Source organism: Heptranchias perlo, chromosome 38, assembly GCF_035084215.1.
Source record: "Heptranchias perlo isolate sHepPer1 chromosome 38, sHepPer1.hap1, whole genome shotgun sequence".
Classification (NCBI taxonomy): domain Eukaryota; kingdom Metazoa; phylum Chordata; class Chondrichthyes; order Hexanchiformes; family Hexanchidae; genus Heptranchias; species Heptranchias perlo.
Window position 1 is genome coordinate 5,157,110 of NC_090362.1, and position 17,670 is coordinate 5,174,779.

The 17,670-nt window shown below is 44.0% G+C and overlaps 1 protein-coding gene across 1 annotated transcript in view; it reads right to left on the reverse strand.

The window, feature by feature from the left end:
* tbc1d2b (TBC1 domain family, member 2B) overlaps nucleotides 1-17,670 on the reverse strand; it is a 142,201-nt gene that overhangs the window by 48,494 nt on the left and 76,037 nt on the right. The window contains exons 4-5 of the mRNA XM_067973325.1: nucleotides 16,528-16,688; nucleotides 6,872-7,089 (exon numbers count right to left, since the gene is read on the reverse strand). Coding sequence (XP_067829426.1) covers nucleotides 6,872-7,089; nucleotides 16,528-16,688 — 379 coding nt within the window. The remainder of the gene's footprint in view (nucleotides 1-6,871; nucleotides 7,090-16,527; nucleotides 16,689-17,670) is intronic.

Sequence of the window (17,670 nt, forward strand, 5' to 3'; positions counted from 1 at the left end):
TTGTCTTAGCTTCAGCATCTTGCTCATCTACAGGATGCGCTGCAGCAACTTGCCTAGGCTTCTTCGACATCACCTCCCAAACCCGTGACCTCTACCACCTAGAAGGACACGAGCAGCAGGCACATGGGAACAACACCACCTGCACGTTCCCCTCCAAGTCACACACCATCTGACTTAGAAATATATCGCCGTTCCTTCATCGTCGCTGGGTCAAAATCCTGGAACTCCCTACCTAACAGCACTGTGGGAGAACCTTCACTACATGGACTGCAGCGGTTCAAGGGCAGCTCATCACCACCTTCTCAAGGGCAATTAGGGATGGGCAATAAATGCCAGCCTTGTCAGCGACGCCCACATCCCATGAACGAATAACAAAAAATAAGTGCCTCACTGTTCATGATCACATAACTTGCATTTATGTAGTGCTCATGTGCAGGATGATGTCTCAGAGCGCCTTATAAACGGGAGGAAAAAGATACGATGGACAGAAGAATGTGGGAAAGGGGAAAAAAAATGAGGATCTAGGATGGGGAACCAAAGGTGTGATCGAAGGGGAGGCTTTTGAAAACATAAATGATGCACAGCTCTTTTGGGCTCTCTACCTCCCAGGAAGGTCAATGGTTACTCATTCTACTGGACATCTGCTACTTATGGTTGTAATATCTACACCGGGAGGTAGCTATTTGTAGCTTAGGTGGCAACTTTTATCCAACATGCACAATTAGCTTAGAAGGAATGTTCCAGTACAATTAAAGTGATGATTAATCAAAATAGAGTAATTAATGCAGATTTTGAAACCAATAGCAGATTCTGAACATTTTTTAAACTTAGTTTTGCTTTTGCCAGACATGCCATCTGAAAATGGAGGCAATCATTTGGATTTGGGCAATTGAAAAATATTTAATTACAGATTTCAGTCAATAGCTACAGCTGTTTTGCAAAGGCCAAACACTGTTATTTTGAATAAGTATAAGGAATCTTACAACACCAGGTTATAGTCCAACAGTTTTATTTGAAAATCACAAGCTTTCGGAGGCTTGGTGACGAAGGAGAAAGCCTCCGAAAGCTTGTGATTTTCAAATAAAACTGTTGGACTATAACCTGGTGTTGTAAGATTCCTTACATTTGTCCACCCCAGTCCATCACCGGCATCTCCACATCAAAATAAATAAACAGCTAACAGGCTTTAAATCCAAGACAAATCTACTCCAATTGTCCTAATATTTTTACCCATTTATTGCACAAGAGAATAAAAATGAAGTTTCACAAACTAGGGAGTTATACAATACCTCCAGATACAAGAATCTGGTTTTGATCAACTTTTACTGTGTTCTGAAGGATACATGCTGGCAAAGATCATGGCCAGGATTTTAACTCGGATCCGGGAAAGGGAGGGGGACAATTATTGCGGACAGGAAACCCGGAAGTACGGGTTTCCAGGACATCCTTACGACCTTGACATAAGGACGCATCTGACAGGCCGACCTGATTGACAGACTGGTCTCAGTAGGATGGGAGCAGAGCAAGGAAGAGGACGTGAAAAGGCAAGTCTTCAGGTAAGTCTTAGATTGTATGGATGGGGTGGAGTGGATGGGGAGAGGTCAGTCACTGGAGGAGTCAGTCATACGGGGGGGGGGGGGGGGGGGGGGGAGAGGGGTCATGGTGTCAGTCACCGGACGGTCCGGGTCATTGTGATGGTCCGCAATCGTTGGTGGGAGGGGGGCAAATCGTTGCAGGTTGGCTTGTTGGGCCTGGGGCAAGCACTCCTGCTCCTCCGGGCCCACAAGCTATGCCAGAAAGGCACTTACCTGCAGTTTCTGGCCTTCTCGCTTCCTCTCACACGGCGTGAAGGAGAAGGCCCGGGAATCCCAGCCCCCAGGGGTTGCAATCACAAAACCTTTCAAAATGGAGGCCCGCAGCCTCCTTGAAACGTTTTAGTGACCAACCTGCCCGCCCCGGTGAAAACAGAATGGTCGGGTCTGAAATTGTTGCAATTTTCAATGCTCCCCCGCCCCCAACCCACTTGTTTCTTACAGTTAAAATCCTGCCCCATGTGTCTGGACTTCACACACTAGACATTGGTCGACATTGAAAAGTGTTTACCCAGCACATCTAATTGGGATTAGGTACTCAAATCCATAATTCAGAAAACTGGGATTTCCATTGATCAGAATCTGTTTTTGTCTCCAAATGACTCCATAACAAAGCCATAACTTTTGATACACTTTTGATTGATTAGTAGCATAGAGGTTTACAGCACAGGAGGCGGCCGACCATTCACAAGAACATAACAAATAGGAGTAGGCCGTACGGCCCCTCGAGGCCTGCTCCGCCATTCAATAAGATCATGGCTGATCTTCGACCTCAACTCCTCTTTCCTGCCTGATCCTCATATCTTTGAGCCCCTTAGTGTCCAAAAATCTATCGATCTCAGTCTTGAATATACTCGACGACTGAGGATCCACAGCCCTCTGGGGTAGAGAATTACAAAGATTCACAACCCTCTGAGTGAAGACATTTTTCCTCATCTCGGTCCTAAATGGCTGACCTCTTATCCTGAGACTATGACCTCTAGTTCCAGACTCTCCAGCCAGGGGAAACAGCCTCTCAGCATCTACCCTGTCAAGCCCTCTAAGAATCTTATACTTTTCAATGAGATCACCTCTTATTCTTCTAAACTCCAGTATAGGCTCATGCTATTCAATCTCTCCTCACAGGACAACCCTCTTATCCCAGGAATCAATCTAGTGAACCTTCGTTGCACTCCCCCTCTAAGGCAAGTATATCCTTCCTTAGGTAAGGAGACCAAAACTGTACACAGTACTCCAGGTGTGGTCTCACCAGAGCCCTATATAATTGCAGCAAAACCTCCTTACTCTTATACTCCAACCCCCTTGCAATAAAGGTTAAGTTTGCTTTCCTAATTGCTTGCTGTACCTGCATGTTAACTTTCTGTGATTCAAGGACATCCAAATCCCTCTGAATACCAACATTTCTTAGTGTCTCACCTTTTAAAAAATATTCTGCTTTTCTATTCTCCCTACCAAAGTGGATAATTTCACATTTCCCTACATTAAACTCCTTCTGCCACCTTCTCGCCCACTCACTTAATCTGTCTAAATCCCTCTTCAGCCTCTTCACAGCTTACTTTCCCACCTAGCTTTGTATCGTCAGCAAACTTGGACACATTACACTCAGTCCCCTCATCTAAGTCACTGACATATATTCAAAACAGCTGAGGCCCAAGCACTGATCCTTGCGGCACCCCACTAGTTACAACCTGCTAACCCGAAAATGACCCGTTTATTCCTACTCTCTGTTTTCTGTCCGTTAACCAATCCTCAATCCCTGCTAATATATTATCCCCAATCCCATGAGCCCTAATCTTGTGTAACACCTTATCGAATGCCTTTTGAAAATCCAAATATACTACATCCACTGGTTCCCCCTTATCTACCCTGCTAGTTACACCCTCAAAAAACTAATAGATTTGTCAAACACGATTTCCCTTTCATAAAACAGTGTTGACTCTGCCTAATCATATTATGCTTTTTTTTAAAAAAGTGTCCTGTTACTACAAGCTTAATAATAGATTCTATCATTTTCTCTACTACTGTTGTCAGGCTAACTGGCCTATAGTTCCCTGTTTGCGCTCTCCCTCCTTTCTTGAATAGCAGGGTTGCATTTGCTACCTTCCAATCCAAGGGGATTGTTCTACAATCTAGGGAATTCTGAAAGATCAAACCATCTTTTTGCTAGAGCAATCCAAAACTAATCCTACTGCCCTGCTCTCTCCCCACAGCCATCCATCCTCAGGTTCAAATACCAATTTTCCCTCAGAAGATGGAATATGATCTCTGCCTCAACTACGCCCTGTGGTAAAGCAACCAATGCTCCAACAACTTTCTTAAGTGCAAACATTTCTCCAAAACCCTCTCCTCACTCTCTTAGTGATCATTTCAAATTGATGAACTTTCATCATTTACCGGGTGGAATAGTATTTACCTACTCACCCCATCAAAAACCTTCAGAATTTTTAAAACTTCTATTAAACCAGCTCAGCCCTCTCTGCTCCAGTAAAATAGCCCCAGTATTTCAAGCCTCTTTTCATAACTCATCTCATTGCTGGTATACTGGTTTTTAAAAAGAAAATTATGTAGTATTTTTAATCCTGTAGTATATATTCATATAAAAAAAAGACTTGGATTTATACAGCGCCTTTTACAACAACAGCACGTTCCAAAGCGCTTTACAGCCAATAAAGTAGTTTTGAAGCTTAGTCACTTGTAACGTAGGAAATGCGACAGCCAATTTGCGCACAGCAAGGTCCCACAAACAACGAGATAATGACCAGATAATCGGGTTTTTTTGTGGTGTTGGTTGAGGGATAAGTATTGACCAGGACACTGATTTTGAACAACTGATTATAGCTGCCTTCTAACATCAACACAGAAGGGAACGATTTATACTTTGGGATCCAGTGTCAGTACCAAGCCACTCTCAGGTCAGGGAGTGTAGATGCAGAGTAAGGCTCCTTCTGGTCAAACCAACCTCAGAACAACTCCAATTGACATTTCCCACACCACTCATTCTGTAGCCTCTCTGACCGTACCAAAGTACCACTCAGTGCCAAATTGGAGCAGTTCTGTGCCCCATGCTCAGAGCTGGATTGAATCTGCCCAAACTTATTTCCTTATAACCAGCAAAGGAGACTCAGAATCATAGAAAGTTATGGTACAGAAGGAGGTCATTCAGCCCATCGTGTCAGTGCTGGCTGAAAGAGAGCTATCCAGCTTAATCCCACCTTCCAGCGCTTGGTCCGTAGCCCTGTGGGTTACAACACTTCAAGTAAACATTCAAGTACTTTTTAAATGAGTTGAGGTTTCTGCCTCTACCACCCTTTCAGGCAGTGAGTTCCAGACCCCCACCACCCTCTGGTTGAAAATATTTCTCCTCAGCTCCCCTCTAATCCTTTTACCAATTACTTTAAATCTATGCCCCCTGGTCACTGACCACTCTAAGGGAAATAGGTCCTCCCTATTCACTCTATCTAGCCCCGTCATAATTTTATACACCTCAATTAGATCTCCCCTCAGCCTCCTTTGTTCCAAAGAAAACAACAGCCTAACCAATCTTTTCTCATAGCTAAAATTCTCCAGCCTTGGCAACATCCTCGTAAATCTCCTCTGTATCCTCTCTAGTGCAATCACATCTTTTTTGTAATGTGACGACCAGAACTGTAAGCAGTATTCAAGCTGTGGCTCAGAACTAGAACTGTTTTATACAGTTCTAGCATAACCTCCCTGTTCTTATATTCTATGCCTTGGCTAATAAAGGAAAGTATCCTGTTTGCCTTTTAAACCACCTTATCTACCTGGTCTGCTACCTTCAGGGATCTGTGGACATCCACTCCAGGGTCGCTTTGTTCCTCTACATCTCTCAGTATCCTCCCATTTATTGTGTACTCCCTTGCCTTGTTTGCCCTCCCCAAATGCATTACCCCTCACTTCTCCAGACTGAATTCCGTTTGCCACTTTTCTGCCCACCTGACCAGTCCATTGATATCTTCCTGCAGCCTACAGCTTTCCTCCTCACTATCAACCATACGGCCAATTTTTGTACCATCTACAAACTTCTTGATCAAGTCCCCCACATTCAAGTCCAAATCATTAATATACACCACAAAATGCGAGGGACCTAGTACTGAGCCTTGTGGGACCCCACTGGAAACAGCCTTCCAGTCACAAAAACTCCCGTCAACCATAACCCTTTGCTTCCTGCCACTGAGACAATTTTGGATCCAACCAGCCACTGTCCCTCAGATTCCATGGGATTTTACTTTTTCGACCAGTCTGTCATGTGGGATCATGTCAAAAGCCTTGCTAAAATCACTACATCAAACGTGTTACCCTCATCGACCCTCCTTGTTACCTGCTCAAAAAATTCAATCACGTTAGTCAGACACGACCTTCCCTTAATAAATCCATGCTGACCGTCCTTGATTAATCCGTGCCTTTCCAAATGACGATTTATGCTGTCCCTCAGAATCGATTCCAATATTTTGCCCACCACCGAGGTTAGACTGACTGGCCTATAATTACTCGGTGTCTCTCTTTTTCCCTTTTTAAACAGTACAACGTTAGCAGTCCTCCAATCCTCTGGCACCACGTCTGTAGCCAGAGAGGATTGGAAAATGATGGTCAGAGCCTCCGCTATTTCCTCCCTGCTTCGCTTAGTAGCCTGGGATACATTTCATCCGGGCCTGGCGACTTATCTACTTTCAAAGATGCTAAACCCCTTAATACTTCCTCTCTCACTATGTTTATCCCATCCAATATTTCACATTCCTCCTCCTTAACTACAGATTACCCTGACTTCCATTCCATCTTCTGGGTTGGGTTTGAATCCAGCTTCCAGGTGAAGGTCTCCTGTTAACCTTTGTTTTACAATGGGCATTGCAGCAGAAATTTCTGAAATATGTGTTATTTTTCTGACAGTATAAAATTTCTCCATTTTCTTTCCTGCCCTCTGACTGTAGCCTCACACCCAAGTTTCAGCTGTGAGTTGGCCACTAAGAAGTGTACATTAGCGGTCTGATGTAGATTCTGCACCTGCTAATATCAGCAAAGCTGGGAAATCAAACCTACATCCCACTGGTCAACGTGCTACATGTTAGTACTCTAAAGTGTTGCGCTATTTTGCCACCCTTTATTATGTACTTCCGAAATACAAACCGCCTTTATGCATTTATCAAACTCCTCTGGGATCTTTGATTTCCACCCATATCAATTTGCATTTAAACGCTTCAATTGCCTTATCTGCAGAGATGGTGATATTCATAAATAACACAGTTTGGCTTTTAGGACCTTACCTTTTGACTGGTTAAATCTTCTTTCACCTTGTTCAATTCCTCCTGCTGAGCTTGAATTCTGGACTGAATCTCTGTTGATGCCTTTCCATTAGTAACGATCCATTCTACAGGTGACGACTCACTACTATTGCGATTCTTTGATGTTCCAATCATGTCTCTCAAGAATGGGCGTTTAGCTCTTTGTGTCGCTCTTGCAAAATCAAAATTAAATGCCAATCCTACAGAAAACAAATTTTTCCAAATATAAACAATTTTTAAAAAACAATTAAAACACAGATCAGAAGTTCAATGCTTGTAAATACATTCAATAATTTCTACAATCAATATTTTGAAGTCAAATTCTTATTTTTAAACATTTATGGTTTTGTTCTTAACCACTATGTTACTCAATATATTTCTTTACATAATCAATGTAAAAAAAAACTGCATTCACACAAAATGTAGCGTTGGCGCAAAGTAATTTTGGCTTCGCCCAAACCGACTTCAAAGCGAAATGAAATGAGACCACCTAGAATATCAGAATGGGCCTCGACTCTCGATTCAGACTGCACTTACACTGCCAAACTGCTTTGCATTAACACTGCTGTTAGTGTGAATGTACCCTCAAAACAGCTAAATCTGAAAAAACATGCAAATTTTTTTATTTCCATCTTTTTGTGCTTAACATGGTCCTTCAAATGCAACAAAAGGTCTCATCGGGGATTTGACTAATGAAAACAGGGGAGTGGGGGGGTGGAGGATCTGTGAAACATCCGTACTCCTGGTATTTTATGAGTTTCCGATGGTAGAAAATTGAACTGTAGGAAGGCATGTGAATAGCAGCGATCAGTAGGCCATTACACTTGGCCTTGTAGCACAGGCTGCAGCAGAACAACAAAATTAACTGATCAGAATTTAGGAAGCTTGAACTCAAGTCAGTGAGGATGAACTGGTTAGATGGGGAACTAAAAGTTGGGAGGACATCCCGGTGACTCAGTGAGAAATATGCAGCATTTGAATGGTACTAACCATATAGTCCAGACTGGGCCAAAGGCAGCAAGCATTGTTAGAGCTGTACAGTCACTGCTGATGTTGCCCCACTAACTACTATATGCATTTCTCGAGGCACATTCCCCCAGAAAAAAATTGGCACATTCTGGATAAACATTCTCTTACTTCACAGCTGATATATTATTAGGTTAAAAATCTTAAGAAATGTGTGACATTTGAGTTTTAAAGTCTACTCTTAATCCAAAGTTACTTTACCAGGGAAAAAAAATTAAATTATCCAGTAGTACAAATTAAGCAATTTTGGTTTTAAAAAAGCATTGGATGTGCTTTTTTGCACAATTTCAATTCAAATTAATAGATCATTCCAAATGAAGTAACTTCAAATTAAAAATAGACTCTATCCATCAGCCAGACTATCACTTCCCCAAAAGCTAAGAGTTACTTTCCCCTTCTCCATTAAGGCGCTTTCTCCCCTCCAAGCTCCCTACTTCACAAAAGTACCAACTCCTCCACCCCTTCTTCACCGTTCACAGGCACTCGACCGCCTTCAATCTCCTTCTCCCCTCGTCCCACCTCCCCCAGTTCATTAAAGCACTTTTCGTTGTCAATCCTGGCTACTGCTCTTACCTTCACTGAGTGGAGGTAAGAACAGTACTGCCACAGACAGGAATTCCTCATCTAAGAGACCAGGAATTCTCACGTGCAGCCTGTAACACAGACTCCATTCGGAAGCAAAACAGCAGCCTCAGGAACAAGCTGCAATTGGGATCGACAATGAAAAGATCATCAAGGATGGAGCCACAGTATTTCTCAGTTAGATCCTTTGGGGCAGGAAATCACTGTTGCATTGTGAGCTCGCCAATTAGCTCCTTGTGAGGTGGGGTTAAAAGGTCCATAGATTTGTGTACAGTGCATATGACTGGCTATACCCTAATCCCAGGAAGGTCCAGGATCTTTGGTTTTTGTTAAAGTCAGCTCTAATCTCAGCCTGGGCAGTGATGGGGACAATATAATTTGCCTCAGTGGGGGAGAAAAACAGGGTTAACCCTTCCACCACTGAGCTTTTGAAGACAAGGATGGAGGTGTTGGGAAAGATTTCCAGAGGCTAGGGTGAAATACTGCCTCTGATAATGGAGCGTTGCTAGTGGGGTATAAGCAGTAACCCCAATCCAGAACAGCATGTGAGCAGGGATGTATGGTTGAAGATAGGGTGCAATAAACCTGCAGAAAGATTTTAAGCCAAGAACTAAAATCTTGGTTGATTCAATGGGACACAGGGAGCAAGTAAAGCTAGGCAAGAACATGCGGTGACAAGTGTGTGGGACTTGATGCAAATTCAGAATACGCTATATAAATTTAGGATGGTAAGATTAAAACCAAGACGAAAGTAGTTAAATGGGGAAGTCAGAGTAACTGTAGCAAAGGCTGAATTACTTGTCTGCTCCTCTTAATTCAAAGTTGCTTAATTCAAAAAGTTATTAGCACTAAATTCTAACTTTGTGTTATTGATGTTAATTAAAGTTATTGGATTATTCAATTTTGTTAGTGCAACAAAGACTTAAATTATCAGACTGCAGTGCCATTTACTTGAAAACTCAAGTGGTTCACTAACTTTTTTTAAAATTCATTCATGGGATGTGGGCGTCGCTGGCCAAGCCAGCATTTATTGCCTATCCCTAATTGCCCTCGTGAAGGTGACGGTGAGCTGCTGCCTTGAACCACTGCAGTCCGTGTGGTGAAGGTTCTCCCACAGTGCTGTTAGGTAGGGAGTTCCAGGATTTTGACCCAGCGACGATGAAGGAGCGGCGATAGATTTCCAAGTCAGGATTTAATTAGCTCTCCAACTTGATTTAATTAGTCCTCAATAATCCTTTGATGAGAAAAAGTTCCATTGCATAAATGTTTTAATCAACAGATGTGAATTGGTCAAATCTTGCATGATATGCAACATTTTATTGTAGCATCTGTGTTTCCACATTAATTATACATATACAGCCACTGTCGAGATTATCTTGGAAATTTTACATCAAAGATATGTTGTTCTCCCACACTAATGGGTTAAAAACAAGTCTGAAACAAGTAAAAAGGATTCTTGTAACATCTGTTGCTTGTTCAGAAGTAAAGGCTGTAGCTGCTTTCATGCTGTTCTTTGGCTGCCAGCTCCTTCAGCAGGGATTTCCCACAGTTTACAGCCACATCAACTTAAACCTGACGAATTTTTTTTTAGACTAGCGGCAAAGAAATCCTGTTTTTCACTGGATCTTCCTGGCTGCTGCTGGTCTTACTGAAGCTGGTAAACACGCTGCTACTGTCACCACAGCAGCACAAACCCATGACAACCAAGCATCTCCATAGCAATGTAATTGATCTGTGCTTGCTTAGAACGCTAAAGCCGCTAGCAGGAAGACTTGGTGGACGTTACAAAACGAAATGGAGTGTGTATCTCAGTAGCTCTCTCCCCCAAAACCCAGGAGAGTAAATTTGATGTAGAAGTAACTTTAGAATCATTCCCTGCTTAGGACAAACTAAAACCAAAGATTTGCAAGAGGACAAAGCAGGCCGACACTCACTGGTCAGAAATGGAAATGGAACTTTGTTTGACATTTATCAGTGACTCATATGCTATTACTGATCTTCCAACAATTTTAATCTGTGCTCACAGCAAAAAGACAGTTTCCATAAGCAGACAGAGTCTCTTATGACCCAAAACTTGAACCTGTGTGTTTCTCGAGTGGGACAGAGTGCCATGGGACTAACGAGTATCCCTTACCTATAGTAATCTCACTGGAAACCCAGGTCAGATCCCCACCCTAGATCCCTGCCTACTCCGAGCGGTAGTAAACACCACACTACCAGGCCATTATACATTCGGGCTAAAACTAGTCAGATTTATTACAAGATGTGATGCAGAAAAACACAGTTAGAGACTAGTAATAACATGCTTGACTTACATAAAATATTAAAACAAGAACAGCCCAAAATCTCTAGCTTTTCAGAAGCTTTCGAGTCTCTCTGATTGAGCATTGCATGGAATATGGTGCCCCTCGTCATGGTCTCGTATATAGGCGGTGCAAAGCAGGGAAATTGAGAACAGGAATCATAGGTCACTGTTTACTTTGATGTTCATGATGTGGAGATGCCGGTGATGGACTGGGGTTGACAATTGTAAACAATTTTACAACACCAAGTTATAGTCCAGCAATTTTATTTTAAATTCACAAGCTTTCGGAGATTTTCTCCTTCCTCAGGCAAATGTTTCAAGATCTCCTTGAAGCCTACGCATTTATACATATTGAACAATAATAAATGGTGTTTACAGACTGCCTCTGCAACTGCCCGTTGCCAAGGCAATCACCGTGTTCAGACAGAGAGGTGTTACCTGCAGAACCTCCGAATACACATTCAATAAAAAAACAAACAGGGAAAAAAAAACAGAGAAAAAAAACACAGAGAGAGGCAGAAACATCCGGAAGGCAGAGAGAGCCAGCAAATGACCCATTATATTAAAAACAGATAACATTTGTTCGCTGGTGGGGTAACGTGTAGCGTGACATGAACCCAAGATCCCGGTTGAGGCCGTCCTCATGGGTGCGGAACTTGGCTATCAATTTCTGCTCGACGATTTTGCGTTGTCGTGTGTCTCGAAGGCCGCCTTGGAGTACGCTTACCCGAAGGTCGGTGGATGAATGTCCATGACTGCTGAAGTGTTCCCCGACTGGGAGGGAACCCTCCTGTTTGGCGATTGTTGCGCGGTGTCCGTTCATCCGTTGTCGCAGCGTCTGCATGGTCTCGCCAATGTACCATGCTCTGGGGCATCCTTTCCTGCAACGTATGAGGTAGACAACGTTGGCTGAGTCACAGGAGTATGAACCATGCACCTGGTGGGTGGTGTCATCTCGTGTGATGGTGGTATCTGTGTCGATGATCTGGCATGTCTTGCAGAGGTTACCGTGGCAGGGTTGTGTGGCGTCGTGGACGCTGTTCTCTTGAAAGCTAGGTAGTTTGCTGCGAACGATGGTCTGTTTGAGGTTGGGTGGCTGTTTAAAGGCGAGTAGTGGAGGTGTGGGGATGGCCATAGCGAGGTGTTTGTCCTCATTGATGACATGTTGAAGGCTGCGGAGAACATGGCGTAGTTTCTCCGCTCCGGGGAAGTACTGGACGACAAAGGGTACTCTGTTGGTTGCGTCCCGTGTTAGTCTCCTGAGGAGGTCTATGCGATTTTTTGCTGTGGCCCGTCGGAACTGTCGATCGATGAGTCGAGCGTCATATCCCGTTCTTACTAGGGCGTCTTTCAGCGTCTGTAGGTGTCCATCGCGTTCCTCCTCGTCTGAGCAGACCCTGTGTATTCGCAGGGCCTGTCCATAGGGGATGGCCTCTTTGACGTGGTTAGGGTGGAAGCTGGAAAAGTGGAGCATCGTGAGGTTGTCCGTGGGCTTGCGGTAGAGTGAGGTGCTGAGGTGCCCGTCTTTGATGGAGATTCGTGTGTCCAAGAAAGAAACTGATTCTGAGGAGTAGTCCATGGTGAGCTTGATGGTGGGATGGAACTTGTTGATGTTATCGTGTAGTCTCTTTAGTGATTCCTTGCCGTGGGTCCATAGAAAGAAAATGTCGTCGATGTATCTGGTGTATAGTGTTGGTTGGAGGTCTTGTGCAGTGAAGAAGTCCTGCTCGAACTTGTGCATGAAAATGTTGGCGTATTGGGGTGCGAATTTGGTCCCCATGGCTGTTCCGTGTGTTTGGGTAAAGAACTGGTTATCGAAGGTGAAGACATTGTGATCCAGGATGACTTCCTACAAAAACTCAGTACCCACGGACCAGTTGAACCAGGAACACTTCTCACCACGATGGACGTCTCGGCACTATACACCAGTATCCCCCACGATGACGGCATCGCTGCGACAGCATCAATACTCAACACCAACAACAGCCAATCTCCGGAAGCCATCCTACAACTCATCCGCTTCATCCTGGATCACAATGTCTTCACCTTCGATAACCAGTTCTTTACCCAAACACACGGAACAGCCATGGGGACCAAATTCGCACCCCAATACGCCAACATTTTCATGCACAAGTTCGAGCAGGACTTCTTCACTGCACAAGACCTCCAACCAACACTATACACCAGATACATCGACGACATTTTCTTTCTATGGACCCACGGCAAGGAATCACTAAAGAGACTACACGATAACATCAACAAGTTCCATCCCACCATCAAGCTCACCATGGACTACTCCTCAGAATCAGTTTCTTTCTTGGACACACGAATCTCCATCAAAGACGGGCACCTCAGCACCTCACTCTACCGCAAGCCCACGGACAACCTCACGATGCTCCACTTTTCCAGCTTCCACCCTAACCACGTCAAAGAGGCCATCCCCTATGGACAGGCCCTGCGAATACACAGGGTCTGCTCAGACGAGGAGGAACGCGATGGACACCTACAGACGCTGAAAGACGCCCTAGTAAGAACGGGATATGACGCTCGACTCATCGATCGACAGTTCCGACGGGCCACAGCAAAAAATCGCATAGACCTCCTCAGGAGACTAACACGGGACGCAACCAACAGAGTACCCTTTGTCGTCCAGTACTTCCCCGGAGCGGAGAAACTACGCCATGTTCTCCGCAGCCTTCAACATGTCATCAATGAGGACAAACACCTCGCTATGGCCATCCCCACACCTCCACTACTCGCCTTTAAACAGCCACCCAACCTCAAACAGACCATCGTTCGCAGCAAACTACCTAGCTTTCAAGAGAACAGCGTCCACGACGCCACACAACCCTGCCACGGTAACCTCTGCAAGACATGCCAGATCATCGACACAGATACCACCATCACACGAGATGACACCACCCACCAGGTGCATGGTTCATACTCCTGTGACTCAGCCAACGTTGTCTACCTCATACGTTGCAGGAAAGGATGCCCCAGAGCATGGTACATTGGCGAGACCATGCAGACGCTGCGACAACGGATGAACGGACACCGCGCAACAATCGCCAAACAGGAGGGTTCCCTCCCAGTCGGGGAACACTTCAGCAGTCATGGACATTCATCCACCGACCTTCGGGTAAGCGTACTCCAAGGCGGCCTTCGAGACACACGACAACGCAAAATCGTCGAGCAGAAATTGATAGCCAAGTTCCGCACCCATGAGGACGGCCTCAACCGGGATCTTGGGTTCATGTCACGCTACACGTTACCCCACCAGCGAACAAATGTTATCTGTTTTTAATATAATGGGTCATTTGCTGGCTCTCTCTGCCTTCCGGATGTTTCTGCCTCTCTCTGTGTTTTTTTTCTCTGTTTTTTTTTCCCTGTTTGTTTTTTTATTGAATGTGTATTCGGAGGTTCTGCAGGTAACACCTCTCTGTCTGAACACGGTGATTGCCTTGGCAACGGGCAGTTGCAGAGGCAGTCTGTAAACACCATTTATTATTGTTCAATATGTATAAATGCGTAGGCTTCAAGGAGATCTTGAAACATTTGCCTGAGGAAGGAGAAAATCTCCGAAAGCTTGTGAATTTAAAATAAAATTGCTGGACTATAACTTGGTGTTGTAAAATTGTTTACTTTGATGTTGGATCAATTGATAATTAAACAAGTTCTTCTCAATGATCAGGCAATTTCTAATACGCAAGTAGATAAGTTGTGAACAGCAGTCTCTTAACCATCAGGTACTCCATTCGCTTTTGACCAATGTTCATTTTGAACTTCTCTTAGAACAAACTCGGTTAATGACTTAGCGTGTGATGAATTTGCCTACTTTTCCCAGTCTGTGGCCTCACAAACATTTCAAGGAAGGACTGCCCAGTCAACAAGCATATTTTGATCTGAACAGTTTCTGAACATAGGCAATGGCACTAATAAAGCACTTGCTCTGCATTTAATCATAAAAATCATCACCAGAAACTTTCCCTATTTGGCAGAACAAAAGCTTTGTTTTTGTCACATGAAACAGGCTGAAATTCAGTGGTCAGAAACAGAGCTTTGTTTATCATTTATCAGCAAAAGTGTGATTAGGGTTGAAAGATGAGTGAAGGATATCAATGTGAAGAAAGAGCAGGGTGAGGGAGCACAAAACTCTGTCCAGGGCCTGAGCTAACGGAAAAAGAACAAGTTATGCACCAGAAGCACAAATGGAGTGATTTGACAGGAGGTCAGATAGCCGTGTCCATAGCTTTGGTGGGATACCATATGATTGCAATTTGTTTAGAAATACAGGATGTCAACCTTGTTGAAGGCTTCAGGAGGTGCCCAAGGCAAGGCCAAATGTTTTGTCACAATCTTCAAAAGCAAAGTTCGAAGTGTAAGATGCAGAAGCAGAAAGGCACAGTTAGAAACTAGTAATAACATGCTTGGAAATTTGAAGTTCGTGGGCAACAAGGTAAGCAGTGGAATGGCTATGCCGAAAACCAAACTGGTGATCATGGATTAGGCCAGCATTTTTAAAGGTGATGGATAATTTGAGGGTCAACACCAACTTCCATGACTTTAGAAAGTAGTGAGATAGTTGGGAGGGAAAAGGGGATCAGCTTTCTTGGGGATAGGATGAACCAACCAAATTTCTAAGGAGCAGCACTGGGAGCGAGAGAGATTGAAGGGCCATATAGGACTGGGGATAACCCTGAGGACACGTATCTTGAGGACAATTGAAGTGTTACCAGTAGGACCAGAGGTCTTAACAGAGTTCAGACAGTGGACATCTGGTGGTGATAAAAGTTGACGTTGGGTCATAATTGTAGAACATACTGGAGCAAGGGAGGAGATGGTTTTCGAGGTTAGAGTTGGAGTACAAACGCAAGTCAAGAAGGTTTGCTTTCTCTTGTGAAAGAATGAAAAGTTCAAAGGATGATTTATAGAAGTTAGCAGAGATCATTTTGCCAAGGGACCAGAAAGAGCAGCTGCCCGAGGTGCATGAAAACAGCAGTTGATGTTCCTTTTCAACGAGTGCTCTGCTTAGCAATTTTCATCTTCCCCCAATTTTCTCCCCATTTCTCATGAAGGTTTGCTGGGATTCAGTTTGTTGGGGGGGCGCAGTAGTCTTCTGATACCTCAATGGCTATCCTTCATGCACAGGCCTACTAAGCGAGTGTAACAGGCTAATTAACCATTGACTGCATCATAGCAAAGTCCGATCCCATCTTTGGCAGACATTCTCATATGTTTACTTTTCAGAAGCCACTGGTCCAAAAGTACAGAACCAAACTGCAGACAACCAATTGCTACCACAGCTGAGATAAACAAACTCAGCATAGACCTGGAATAGAACCCCAGAATATTCTGGTGTGCATGGCTTAGTGCTAAACATTGGACCAACAAGGAAGTCCACATGTAGCAGCTCGAATAATGGGAGGAGAGGTCGTGAACAGAAATAAAGTTTGCTTAGCGTGTTAAGAGACTGATCAAGAGTTCAGCCGTCGAAGGTACAGGAATGGGATGAGCAATTGGGCAACTACTCAGTTGGGAGAAATGAAGTAATTTCATTAACTTTCCAGGACTTTGTAGCATAAACACCATCAAACCACTCCAGGTAGATTATAAAAATATGGTCTTACCCAAGCAGCGTATTTTGCTTTGAAAGTATACTTGTACGTACGGTGATGCTTTATTTTCTGAATAAATTTGACTGCAACAGTAAACTTAAGTGACAAACCTCTATTTGTTTCTGTTGAACATTTTCTCTTCTCTTCATGTCCTGCTGCTTCTTCCAGCTCTTTGAGGCTGGGATCCAGCAGCTCCCAATCCTCAGTATAGAAGACACTTTTGCGGTTATCATTGTTCCCTCTTCCTGGTTTCAGATTCGACATTGAATTTCTGCATTAGATTCAGAATTGCAGAGTATGAAACTCAACTATACCTGTTGTAGGGGCATCATGAATACTAACACATGCCAATAAACTGAACAACATCCTATAAAACAGTACAAGTCCGCTCGGTTCAGTTGGTAGCACTCTCGAGTCAGAAGGTTCTGAGTTCAGGCTCCACTCCAAGACTTCAGCACATAATGTAGGCTGGTGCTCCAGTGCAGTACTGAGGGAGTACTACTACATTGTCAAGGCCCTGTCCACCTGCTCAGCTGGATGCACAAGATCCCATCACATTTTTTCCCCAAACAAGAGCAGGAAGTTCTCCTAGTGTCCTGGCCAACATTCATCCCTCAACTAACACCACAAAAATAACCAGGTTAACTGGTCATTTATTTCATTTTTGGTTTGTTGGCTGCTGCTTTTGTCTACATAACAGTGATTACAATTCACAATAGTAATTTGTTGGCTGTGAAGCACTTTGGGACATCCTGAGCTAGTGAAGGACACTATATAAATGCAAGTTCTTTCCTTCCTTTTACAAGGCACTTAAAAGCACTGTGCACGGAGTTGGATTAATGGGGGAACCCCATGCATTGCTTGTGGACGACAGCCAGAGTGGAGCTGGCGCACTTTGGGGAAAGGCTACAGCAAATAAGCTGAACATTTTTAATAATGACTTAGAACTTCCAGCTGCTTTGCTGGTACTTTGTTGGGAACTGTGGTTGCATAGGCATAGAGCGCTAAAAGGTTGGTCATGTGTCACAGAGGGAGAAGGCACTTCAGTTTTCCTACAACGAAACCAGATGTTTGGCCACCCACATGGGTGTTCTACATGGTGTTTTAAAAAAAATTACGCAAGTGTGTTTCTCGATCAGGCACATGGTGGCAAAAATTGCTTTGTTTAGCCATACAGGTGATTCCGTCAAGGCCAGGCCAACACTGCCAACTGAGACATCAGATGGGCAGTCGGTCACATTCTGCATCAAATA